This window comes from Bactrocera tryoni, chromosome 1 (assembly GCF_016617805.1).
Source record: "Bactrocera tryoni isolate S06 chromosome 1, CSIRO_BtryS06_freeze2, whole genome shotgun sequence".
In the NCBI taxonomy this organism is placed as follows: domain Eukaryota; kingdom Metazoa; phylum Arthropoda; class Insecta; order Diptera; family Tephritidae; genus Bactrocera; species Bactrocera tryoni.
Window position 1 is genome coordinate 42,784,407 of NC_052499.1, and position 12,965 is coordinate 42,797,371.

Below are 12,965 nucleotides of genomic sequence, written 5' to 3' on the forward strand. Positions count from 1 at the left end.
TAAAGTTCGATATTCAGTACAAAATTATAAAACTGTCGAGTTGCCAAGTATGTCAGATCTTACACTATCGAGCAATGGGTTTATATGAGTAGTTGTACGGATATTCCAAAATAGTCAATCAACGATTAGGAAGTTTTCCGGTCGTTCACTGAACTTAACTGTCAATTTAATGTAAAGAAATTGTTTAACTGGTTTATATCTTTAGCAAACTCCGTCTAACAAAAGTTCAGATACTTAGCTATCTGGCCAACTTTTGTTTGGATATCTTACCCGAATTAGTACCCTTATTGTGTCTAGTTAGTAAATAAGCCGCTACTTACTTATTTTTCAGACACTTTCTTCCGCCTCGTACATGAAGCTTCGCCGCGCTATCCAGATAAGATAGTCGTCGCCAATACATCTTGCGAAACAATCTTCTCTGGAACACTCCACGCCAAGCTAGATTTTGAGCTAGATATTGAGCTTGGCGTGGAGTGTTCCGGAGAAGACATTATCTGCGGGTAAAGAAGCACTAGTACTAGGACGAGTGACTTATGAAGTATTAATTTTGGCTGTTGTGAGAGGGATCTTTATCCTATCTATAATCCTAATTGTCTTCTGATTTCGTAAAACCAACGATTTTCAATTGTAGTCCTCCGTTAGGTTTCCAGGCTGGCATCGTTATTGCTGTTGATGGAGCCGCCAAGATAGTCGAAGTCCATAAGTGCTTCTAAAATAAAGGTGCTAGTTACTAGCTCATTCTTCCCTTTCCTACCTTGATGGTGGGCGGGTGCTGCTCAACGCCATTCTACAAATCCGTATTGCTCACTTCTTATTGAATGGCACTCTTTAATATGCAATTAATGTATCTGTTTAAATAAATATAAACTCTTTTCTCCAGTTTCACCGCTCCACCCGGGAAACTAATGGCGCGACCTGATATAAACCACCATATACATCACACTCGAGAACACACCTGATAATACTTACAGGATCTCTCCACACAAGACGATACACTCAACATTTGAAAAGACTACATACGATGACATCCTACATCACCAACTATACAAAAGGTATTAGATCATCGCTACTACACACATACGCGCGACATTCGATTTTAAGAGCCTTCCTGGGCAATCCATCTTTTTACCTTCGGTCGATTTTTCCGCATGATTTTTGGGACCACTTAATCCGATTACATATGATGTGTTAAGTGTAGTTGTAAACCTCGCATTATTATAAACTATACGCTATTCACTCGGAAGTGTCTATAAACGATTCTATGGCAGCTCACGATCTTCCGTCCTAAGACCTTAGACCAAGTATCCTCTGGGTAGCTAGAAGACGTCCGTTTGAAGACAAGCCCCTTCAGAAGGCGAAACATGAACCCCAAGGTTTGGCACCCTCCACGTAAAAAAAACAACCACAACGAAAATCAAACAACAGCATCGGAAGAGAAACCCCCTTTTGATGACGACCATGGCAAACGAAATAAGGATTACAATTTGAGGGCTTGCACCCGGAATATCCGGTCTCTTGATTGGGAAGGTACCGCTGCTCAGCTGGTTGAAGTTCTCGTAAAAATAAAGGCTGACATAACCACCGTCTTAGAAATGCAATGGACGGAGCAAGGACTGAGGCGAGTAAGTCCTTCTGGCATTTACTGCAGTGGCCTTATAATGGAGCGCATGTACAGTATGGAATTCGCGATGGGAGAGAAACCCCCCATTAAAGGGTGGTTCTTCAAAATATCGCTGACTTGTGCCCACGCCCCGACGGAAGAGAAGGACGATGTGACCAAAGATGCCTTCTATGAGCGCTTAGAGCGCGCCTATGAGAGCTGCCCCGCCACGGTGTCAAAATCGTGCTTGGTGACTTTAACGCCAGGGTGGGCAAAGAAAGTATCTTTGGCACAACGATCAGCATATTCAACCAAGATGATGAAATATCCCCAAATGCATTGAGGCTGATCGTCTTTGCAGGGACCCGAAATATGATTATTTGTAGTACTAGTTTCCAGTATAGGAAAATCTCCAATGTCTTAGACGTGCGTACGCTCCGGGGTCCTCACATCGACTCGGACCACTATACTGTTGCAGTAAAGATACACACTCGCTTCTGTGCAGCAAAAAACGCACGCCAACAAACACAAGGAAGGTTCGACGTCGAGAAGCTGCAATCACAAACAGACTTGCACTCCTGCTCCCTGAGATAACACGTCAGCAACTTGGTAGAAAGGAACTGTGGGACGGCATTTCAAGCTCCTTACGTGTAGCTGTAAACAAAACTATTAGTTTTCGGGAAATGCAAAAGAACAGCAGGTACAATTAGGAGTGCCGTGTCGCAGCGGAGAGAATACAGACTATCTACCTAGCAAAAACACAACCGACCATAACACGTGCGGGATGGGACAGATACCGAGAGCTGAAAAGGGTAGCGAGGCGCATTTGAGAGACGCCGAAATGTGTGCATACGAAAAGCTTGAAAAGCTGGTCGACAAGAGTAATGCTAAAATTGTCCAAGTTTTTGTTTTTGTCCAAGCAAAACACACCAAACGAAGTCTTTCAACAAACCTTTGCTGAACTGGAATCTAATTACACAAATAATGGCTGGAAGTTATTGTTTACGGATGGCTCCAAGTCCATCGATTCCATTTCGTTAGCAGTTGTCACTGCCACAGGAGAAATTATTTGCAATTGGCTTCTTCCCTCAACGACCTCTGTATTTACCGCTGAAGGATCTGCTATCCTTCATGCAGTTAATTACGCAAAAAAGACTAAAGGAAAGTTCCTCATCTGTACAGACAGCAAATCGTGTATGTCTGCAATAACGTCTCCTTCCAATCGCAATCCCATAATAGAAGTTATCAGAGACGCGGTCATTGGTGCTCCTCAGAAAATCCAAGTAATGTGGATCCCTGGCCATGCTGGTATTACAGGCAACCACTTTGCAGACCTCGCTGCGAAAAATGTAGCCAGGACTCCTGCCTTAACATACTACGTCTCATCCAAGCAAGACATTCTTAACCTTATTAAGCACAAAAGGCATCAAAAAAACGCAAAGCGAATGGAAAACATTTAAACATCACTACGCGGTCATAAACCCAGCCAGAAATCGTATAATCTGCTTTCGTCAACAGTTCCAACTAGCGCAATGAAGACATATACTCGATTGAAGGATTGGACACACTATCATAACACACGCCCACTTACTATCGGGTAAAAGCCCATCCATTTGCCCCCTTTGCGATGACACCGCTACTATCAAACACTTACTCACACTCTGTCCGATGCTTCACCCAACAGCCCACAACTCTGGCAACATTGATCTCATAAAACTACTAAGTGAACTTTCAGGAAAAAACGTGATGATTGTATATAGATTCTTAAAAACCAACGATTTGTTAAAATATATTTAAGCAACTTACGTCTTTACTAACCCTTAGCAATTAGAATTTTTCACCTAGTTATAATTACAAAACGGCTGAAGGCCTCGTAGCCAGTGCTGCGTTTATGTATTTATATAATAAAACTCTTTTTGTTATATCAATTATTATAAATAAATAAATAAATAAAATTGTATTAGAAGATGTGGCGACTAACAGAAGGTTTCAAGACCAGAACATAAACTTGTAGAACCTGATGTGATCTAGTGGCTGATGCCCATAGCACACTAAAATTATGAAGGCAACACTTCTCCAGCCTGCTGAATAGCAGTGAAAGTATAACGCCAGAAGAAGGCGAACCCGCTTCCCCAATAGATGACGATGTAGCAGACGTTCCATTGCCCGACCATAAGGAAGTTCGAATAGCAATTACCCGTCTATCATGATTGGAATTTAACTGTGCTCTTCCCAATCCACAAAAAGGAAGACCCCACAATCTGCGCCAAATACAGTGGAATAAGCCTCCTAAACATCGCATATAAAGTTCTCTCGAGCGTACTGACCAGAAATTCACCATGCGCTAAATCTTAGAAAACACCCGTGAAAAGAGGATCGAGACACACTTCCTCTTCTTCGCTTTCAAAAGCTTACATGACACGAAAAGGAGCTGCCTTTATGATGCTATGTCTGAACTTGGTATCCCCGTAAAAGTATTACGGCTGTATAAACTTAAGCATAATTAAAGGCTCCGTCAAGATCGAGAAGTACTTCTCCGAGCCGTGCGAAACCAAACGAGATTTCACACAAGGCGACTCCCTATCGTGCGAGTTTTTCAATCTACTCTTATAGAAAACCATTCGAGGTTGATACCATTCTTCTTAACAACGTTGATAGTTCCGTTTTATTCAGACGAGGGAAAGACGAAGTATCTCCTGTCATCCAACATTTCTATTGAGTCATGACTTCGCAGTCGTAGATAATTTCCTCTATCTTGGAACCAGTGTGAGCATAGTGACATAGTGTGGAAAAACTTGAGCTTGAGAGCAGAGGAAGAGAAAGAGAAAGACCTCCACTTCGTTGAAAAGAAAAGGTGAAGATGGACTTTGTTACTCTTGGAATTTATAATTGGTGCCATACAGCAAAAAGGAAGAACGTCTGGCGCGCGTGATACCTTTTTGGCGTAATGATGTACTAGTAAAGACAGCTCTATAGTTTTGCCGATCTTGACAATTTTTAGGCATGCGACAGATTAGTGAAGGCGCAAATTGTGCAATGTTTAATTCCGATATCTTTTATAGCGGTTGATATAGACTGTAAATAAGATAAAATTAGATTTTTGTTGTAGTCCATTTAAAATATCTATTTACACGTGATTGAGATATTTGTCTTACTGTCATAAACGATACGTCACGTAGACATAAGTTAATGTCCATCTAAGTATTGATTGAAAGTATTGATTGCAGACAGCAGACAATACTACGACCTACATAAGTCTGCTGTCTGCAATCAATACTTAGGTCGTAGCTAGTATCAAGATATAAACAAGTAAGTAGCGGCAAGATTCGGGCTCAGCTGAATATTATATATCGTTATTAGAAGGAATGCGAATCGATTGGCCACTTTGTGGCATTTAAATGGGTGTCTTTTGCCCAAAGTATCGATTTGAAAGTCAAACGAAGTAGAATATTCATAGTTTTATATCCGGAGTAAGGAATAAAGAAGAAATTCTCATAAGCAGAATATGAAATGACGCTAAGTTAGATATAGGCGTGGTCGAGGTTCGACAGTTCCTTTTTTGAACCGATTGTGATCTGACACAATGATGGTGAACATTTTATGAGCTTTGGGCGATCAGAAATCCCAAAATTATATAGCAGATAACCTAAAATCAATTGTATATGTGTTTAGGTGTTACAGACAACTGTCGGGTGGACAAAACTATTATACTCATGTGAAACATGTCATGAAAGTGTAAACTTACTATCAAATATCAGTATGTGAATGTCCGTGATCTTACGTTACTTTTGTAGATAAAGACAAGTGCAATAATTACACTCACATATAAATCACGAGTGAAGAACAAATGCCGAATTAATTAGACTTTTTCGAAATCTAAAGATAAAGACAGCTGAACTGGCCTTAAGTATTCAATATTTTCTGAAGACAACACGTGACAAATAAACATATACATAACTCCTCTTTTGCTTATGTATAGGAAGGTAAATAAAATTTATCTAAATAAGTTGAGTAAGTAGAAGCAACTTAATAGTAATTTTCACTCGACCGGCTAACTCTTATTAGATATTAATCATAATATAATTATATTGATCATATCAAGTATGTATTATTAAATAGGTCTTACGAATATTTATTAAAAGTTGTCTGAATAACTTCTATTATTCCATACATTATTTGCGCCATATTTGTATGCTTGCGACAAAGTTATATGTTTACACCTCCACAAAATATTGCGGAAGAGTATAACAGTTTTATCTAACGGTGATTTGTATCGTCTTCAGAAGATATGAAAGCAGTTATGGACCCATTCCTTGAAAGGTAAGATGCTGTTAATAAGCTAATCAAAGATATCTAAAAAAAATCCACTTCTTATACCGAAATATTAAGATTGAGAAAATCAGGTAAAAATCTGAACCAATTATTGTATCACGTCTGTATTATGTAAACCCTTATGGCTGATTCGCATAGAACTCTTGCTACGCTTTGCGTCACAGCTTTGTTTTGACAGTAAAGTTCGATGTATGCTTTTATAGGAGTACGTTCACATCAAAGCGAAATACAGCAGACGAAACAAAATGTTGCCAACTCTCATCTTTTTACGCTTTCTCAAGCAAAAGTCGTGATTTTTATTAACGAGGAGCACAGAAAGCAAAACGTTCATTCCGGCATACCCTTGGCTTTCTTTACTACATTGTCAATGTATGATATGTCAAATAAAGCGATCAAAGTTTTATGTGAATGGGCCATAAAAGTATTTTAAAACTTTTTAGTACACAAAAGTCTTTGAAATTTCGTTTAATTAAGAACGCGAACTTCATGTGATATTTGTTACTGCTGAAAAATTCCAAATTTTGGCTGCACCCGAACTATAAGCTTCCTTACATGCCATACGCTTATGTTTATCAACATAGTCCAAAGCGCACACACATTTCATAAGATTAACATTAGAGCACGACATTGGTAAAGGTTCCGCAAATCATAAGCAAAGCGACTAAACATCGATACGTCGCAATTGCTTTTGCCTTTATCAGTTTATCTGGAGATCTCGCTTTCCCAAAATAAAAAGGTGGGACAATGGAAAATATATAAACCCGAGACTGTCTTTGCTAATAATCATAGCTGATTCTACAGTGTTTGTGAAATGAAGTTTTTTGTGATTTTGGCAATTTTCGCGGTAACAGGTAACTTTTGAAATTAATTTCCAAAAAATGTTTCTTTTCGCGAAATTCACCAAATTCCTTTTATTCAACTAGCTTCGGCTGCTCCTGTTGATGACGAGGATGGTTGGTATGTGCCACAAGCAGATGGCTCCCTCGTCTGGATGACTAGTACCGAAGCTGAAAATATGTTGGCAGAACATGAGGAGAATGAAAAAATTATGGGACGTTTGGATCTCTCTCCAGTCACCTACTACTTGTACACTCTGTCGAATCAAAATGATGGACAAATAATTACCGCTGACAAGGACTCCATTTCCAATTCGCACTTTGATGCCAGTCATCCAACTCGAGTTCTAATTCACGGCTGGACTCAAAGCTATAAGGCGGACATGAATGTTAACATTCGTGATGCATGGCTATCGCATGGTGAATACAACATTATCGTTGTTGATTGGGCACGTGCACGTTCTATTGACTATGTCTCATCCGTCGCTGCTGTTCCCGGAGTGGGAAAGAAGGTTGCCAGCATGATTGATTACTTGGTGAGCAATCATGGTTTGAATTTGGATACACTCGAAGTGATCGGTCACAGTTTGGGTGCTCAAATTTCCGGTTATGTGGGCAAGAATGTCGGCGCTGGCAAAATTCATGCTATTGTCGGTCTGGACCCTGCTCTCCCACTCTTCAGCTATGATAAACCTAACAAACGTCTGAACTCCGAGGACGCTCACTATGTAGAAACTATTCAGACATGTGGTGGTAAATTGGGTTTCTTGAAACCAATTGGCAAGAGCTCTTTCTATCCCAACGGTGGGAAGGATCAACCAGGTTGTGGTACAGACTTGACTGGTGCTTGCAGCCATGCCCGCTCATGTATTTACTACGCTGAAGCCGTGCGTGAAAATAACTTCCCCTCCATGCGTTGCAGTGACTACGAAGATGCCGTTAGCAAGGAATGTGGTGGTCAATACAGTGCCGTGAAAATGGGTGGCCTCTACAATTATGAATTCGTCAGTGGTGATTACTATGTTCCAGTCCACAGCACTGCTCCCTATGGTTATGGAAATTAAGTAGGTGTTCATATTGAAACACTATTTATCTAATAAAAATTTGCCGCATTTCTTGAGGAAATATCTGTGCATTTGTTTTATTAAATTTTTGTTTTTACCTTTGTTTAGTGAGTTTTCTACAAACCTTTTTTTACTGGCAGCAGCTAGTGAATAGGAATTGTGTGTAGTGTTTCTAAGTATTCGAATGTATGTTCGGTCAACGGTGGCTTAAATTAATATTTTCAAATACGCCGATTGACTTGCTTGATGGCTGTTGGACTTTAGATTCATACTCTCGCAACATGTTGCTACAGAGTGTAATACTTTTGTACGGTTATTTGTTTCACCTAAAACTAATAGTGATAAAAATAGGGTTTTACATACGTAAATGATCATAACCACAAGACGATTTGAAATGCCGGTGACTGGCCGTATGGCTGCCCGTACAAGCCATTGAGATATTTTTGATAAAACTTTGTACACGTATTCCTTACCAAAATTAAAGGTTTATATTGTGTAATCGAACCGTTGCCACGCCCAAACTAAAAATTGAGACACAAAATAACACATATTTTGTTGGAGTAAATCGCGGTAAGAAGCAACTTCTGTCGTTAGGTTAAGGGGCTATACTAGTGTAACACATGAAGACTATTTTCGGGAATTTTTTAAAGAGAAAGTACGCTATTGAATATTTAGAACATCTTTGAACGTAATTAGGTATATTTTCAGCTATATTTTAAGATTTTTTTTTATACAGATATGTTGAAAAATAAAGGAGTTAAGGGCTGTCTACGGAGGTGCCAAAAAAAAAGTGCCCAACTGCTGACGAATGAGTAGCTGAAATAAAAAATTCAAAAAATTTTTTAAACTTAAAGATGTTTCCTATACAATGACGTACAATCTTTGAAAAATATAAAAAATTAACAAAATGGCGTGATTTTGAAAAAAATCCGTTTTTTTAGGTAAAAAAATGGTCGTTTCTTTAATGCCAAATTGACAATTTTCAACCAATCAAAGAGATCGTAGGTAATTGTATGGTATATATATTCAACAATACTCAGTTTTAATTTGATCGATCGATTGAGTCGATCGGTTAATTTCTCGTTGAGTTATGATGTCAGCAATTTTGAAAAATGTCGTTTCGAGAAAAACGCGTTTGAAGTTTCACTCATATATGATTATACCTGCGAGCTGTCGCTATTTAGAACGCTGCCATCCAAAAACTATTCAAGATACGACCTTGCCTATTTCACAGGATATTTTTGGAAATATAAGCTATCGAATTTTTTTTTTTTTTTTAATGTCACACTGGTATAACCCCTTAAACCTACGCGTGACCGATGAACCGTTGAGGAGCATCACTAAAAACCTTTTCAATTGAGGATAAAAATGAGATAGAACAGGGCGAAGGACTAAGTAAAAACAACAGGAGAAAGCATCGAAGTCAACGGAAACATCAACATTCGTAACTAGCGATAACGGGGTTTTCAATAGAGGCGCTACAAAAGTAGTTTCCGCTCTTTTGACATTTCTCTTCGGTAAGGATTGCTATTTTATCACGGAAAAATGTGCGGTCCATGAACGATAAAGGGAATAAAGAATTTCATTGATATTCCAAGCCGTTTTTGTTTTATTTAAAACCTTTCCGTTAGAAAGGAATTATTAGTCCTTACAATGGAAGGTTTCGCCTGAACTATAATTGTCTAATCACAAGTATAGTTTTCTCCTTAGGATTGTCTATTGATATCAGTATGCTATAGGACGCTGTTTGATTTAAACATGCGCAGAGAGAAACAACCAGAAAAGAAAAAGCTTCCAAAAACTGCAACCGAAAGAACAGAACGAAAGTAATAACATAATCGTATAGTAGAAAATAGAGGAAAAATCGTTCAAATTATTATTTTTTATTCATAACAATAATTAAATAAATAAATAAACTATTCGTAACTCAAAATGTTAAAACATTTCTTGCAGTAGTTTTCTACAATTGCTGTATATGTACATAGCTAGGGATTGCAACCGATAAGATGTGTACATGGAAAGACAGTGTGCAAATTAAAAGAAATCAGGACTGTTAAAGTTTTTGCAGCTATACTGACTCTTAAGATAATGATCGTGCCATAATATTATTAATAACAGGCTGGTTATATAATATTGGGATATGAAATTTTTGATCGCAATTTTCGAGGACAGGCCTTCCGGAGCGTGGTGCATCTTCGACCACCTCTACACCAGCACGAAAACGTTGAAACCATCGTTGTGCGGTGGAAATGGAAACAGTATCGGGTCCATAAACTGCACAAATTTTATTGGCGGCTTGAGATGCATTTTGCCTTTATCGTCGTAGTACTGTAAACGTATTACGTACGTATTTTCTCTTTATTTTGCTCCATGTTGGCGACGCTATAACTCACGAACGACTTAAAAGAAACGACAATCAATCAAACACGTGTTAGCGCGTGAAATGAGCTTTCCAAAAAGGTATAGCATGGCCCGATGCGACGGAATAAAACTAGTAACTACGCGCTCAACGCCAACTAGCGAAAATACCGCAATGAAATGCAATCTGAGCAGCAAACAGTGAATTTCAGAATAAAATTTTACTAATGAAACATACGAGGTGTGTTCAAAGAATTACGGAAAGTTTCGCTTCTTTCAATCGTCGAAATACTTCTCAAACTCGATTTTTGAGATGACCTTTAGTTCCTTCAGCGATTTTCATCCATCATGTAAAAAGGCGGTAAAGGGCCGTCTATCAAAAATCTTTCGAATATGGATACTGGAATATCGCTACAGTATTGATTTTGCATCATAAAGCACATGACTAACGCGATAAATTGAAGACTTGTTTTTACTAAATGGCAACGTAATGTTAAATAATTGAATGTTAGATATGAAGCTAACTTATCTCAATATTTGAATTTTTTAAAACAAATAAAATGTTGATCACAACCGTAGAGCATCATTGTTAGTTCGGCTGCTCCCTCCGATGACGAAAACAACGAGAATGGTTGATATGTGCAGCAAAGCTGACAGAGCATGAGAAGAATAAAGCAATTCTAGGTTGTTTAAATCTTTGTCCAGTTGCATACTGCTTGTAACTCTGCCGAATGATGGATAACATATCACAGCTGACAAGCACTCCATTTCCAATTCGCACTTCGATGCCAGTCATCCAACTCGTATTTTAATTCACGGCTGGACTCAAAGCTATAAGGCGAACATGAATATTAACATTCGTGATACATGGCCATCACATAGTGACTACAACATATTATGTTTTATCTTGGATATTCTCGAAATGATCGGTCAAAGTTTGGGTGCTCATATTTCCGGTTATGTGGGCAAGAATGTCGGTGCTGCCTAAATTCATGCTATTGTCGGTCTGAATTCTGCTTTCCCACTCTTCAGCTTTAGTTAAAGTAAAGTTCATATGTCTCCTAAATTAATAACTTTATTATAATTGGTGAGTACATTAGCCGCTAGATATATTTATCTGTAATACGCGAATAATTCCCTCAATACTTAAAATACCAACCTGAAATTCAAGGCACAAAATTCGTTAAGTTCTTCCCTGAATAAGATAAGTCGATCCATTTCTTTACTGACCCCAACATAATGCAAATGATATGTATAAATTTTGTTGAGGGTATAATCTGATAATAGTTTATATATCACCTTAACTGCATTATGCTCATAATTCTATAGTGAAGAGACGTCGTTTTAAGTTTTATTTATCCTTTCGCTATTCCTTAATTGAAACATTGTTGTTTCTTCGCTCTCTCAACAACGACTGAACGAAAGAGCGTAAGTATATGTATGAAGGTTAGGCAAAGGACTTTCGGGTATAGCTCGATAAGCAGTGAGTGGGCCAAGTTGGTGAAAATAGATCGATTTATACGGTCGCGAATGAACTTGCTAAATTCACAATTGACGGATCAAAAATAGCTACTGCAGTTAACGCGTTGATCTATAATCAGAGCTGGATCTGAATAACGCTTCACGCTTACAGGTACATTTGAAGGTCTTTGCTGTCCAAGAAAACGGCTGGGATAGTCAAAAGTTCAGAAACAACATACATTGCGAAAAAACAGAAAATTGAAATTAGCATTCCCGGGTAAATGATATTTTAAAAAAATTTATTTGGCTCAGTTGGTAGGACTGTCCTTAATTACTATGCCAAATAATGTATAAGCGCGAGCTGTCAACCAATTTGTTTACAGCACCTGCTTAAGTCGGGACACCTCAGTAGTGCGTTGCGATTTTTACAATGGATGAATATATCGAACAAAGAATTGGCTCAAATTTTGGGTGCGGAATCATTGCAAATGTTGAGAAAGGCTTACGGGGATTCAGTTCTCTCTTCAACTGATGAAAATATTAAAAAAGTGATGAATATTGTGCTTAAAAATCGTCAAACAAGTGCTAGAGATACTTTCTGTTTGACCGTATTGAGGCATTTGTGTAAGAACATCCATCGAAAACGGCCTGAACTGTAGAAGCACAATTCATGGATTTTACACAATGATAATGCACCATCGCATCGAACCACAATTGCGACCGAATTAAAAATCAAAAACGCAATGAACACCATCGATCAACCACCTTATTTACCATATTAGGCTCCGTGTGATTTTTTAGTGTTCTCAAAACTGAAATTGCCGGCCCGTGGAACGCGTTTTCAATCAATCGACGAGATAAAACAAAATTCGCTGAAGGTTCTGCAGGCCATCCCAAAAAGAGCTTATGAAACTGTTTCGTGGACTGAAAAAATCAGTGGCATAAGTATATTACATCTCGTGGGGATAATTTTGAAGGCGACAAAATAAATATTGATGAATAATTAAATATTTTACGTAGAGTATATACATTGACGGCTACGCTGGCTAGGTCATGTTGTCCGGATGGATGAAAACACTCCAGCTCTGAAAGTATTCGACGCAGTACCCGCCGGGGGAAGCAGAGGAAGAGGAAGACCTCCACTCCGTTGGAAGGACCAAGTGGAGAAGGACCTGACTTCGCTTGGAATATCCAATTGGCGCCACGCAGCGAAAAAAAGAAACGACTGAAGAAGAAGAAGATAGGCACAGGCCACAAAAGCTTTCTGGGTAACGAAATAACTGATAATAAGATCAATGTGTGAGAATCCCGAAG

At 38.6% G+C, this 12,965-nt stretch overlaps 2 protein-coding genes across 2 annotated transcripts in view; one reads left to right on the forward strand and one right to left on the reverse strand.

Moving 5' to 3' along the window:
• LOC120768043 (RYamide receptor) overlaps positions 1 to 12,965 on the reverse strand; it is a 368,160-nt gene that overhangs the window by 282,377 nt on the left and 72,818 nt on the right. The gene's annotated exons all lie outside the window — the stretch shown is intronic.
• Positions 6,744 to 7,832, forward strand: LOC120767061 (phospholipase A1-like). Its single transcript, XM_040092917.1, has 2 exons — positions 6,744 to 6,783; positions 6,856 to 7,832. Exons 1-2 carry the CDS (start codon positions 6,744 to 6,746, stop codon positions 7,830 to 7,832), a joined length of 1,017 nt encoding a protein of 338 aa, XP_039948851.1.

Bases quoted from the DNA above. Each gene is read 5' to 3' on its own strand.
- LOC120767061 (XM_040092917.1), top strand. From the start codon at position 6,744: ATGAAGTTTTTTGTGATTTTGGCAATTTTCGCGGTAACAG. The intron at 6,784-6,855 runs GTAACTTTTGAA...TTATTCAACTAG, and splicing joins GGCAATTTTCGCGGTAACAG to CTTCGGCTGCTCCTGTTGAT.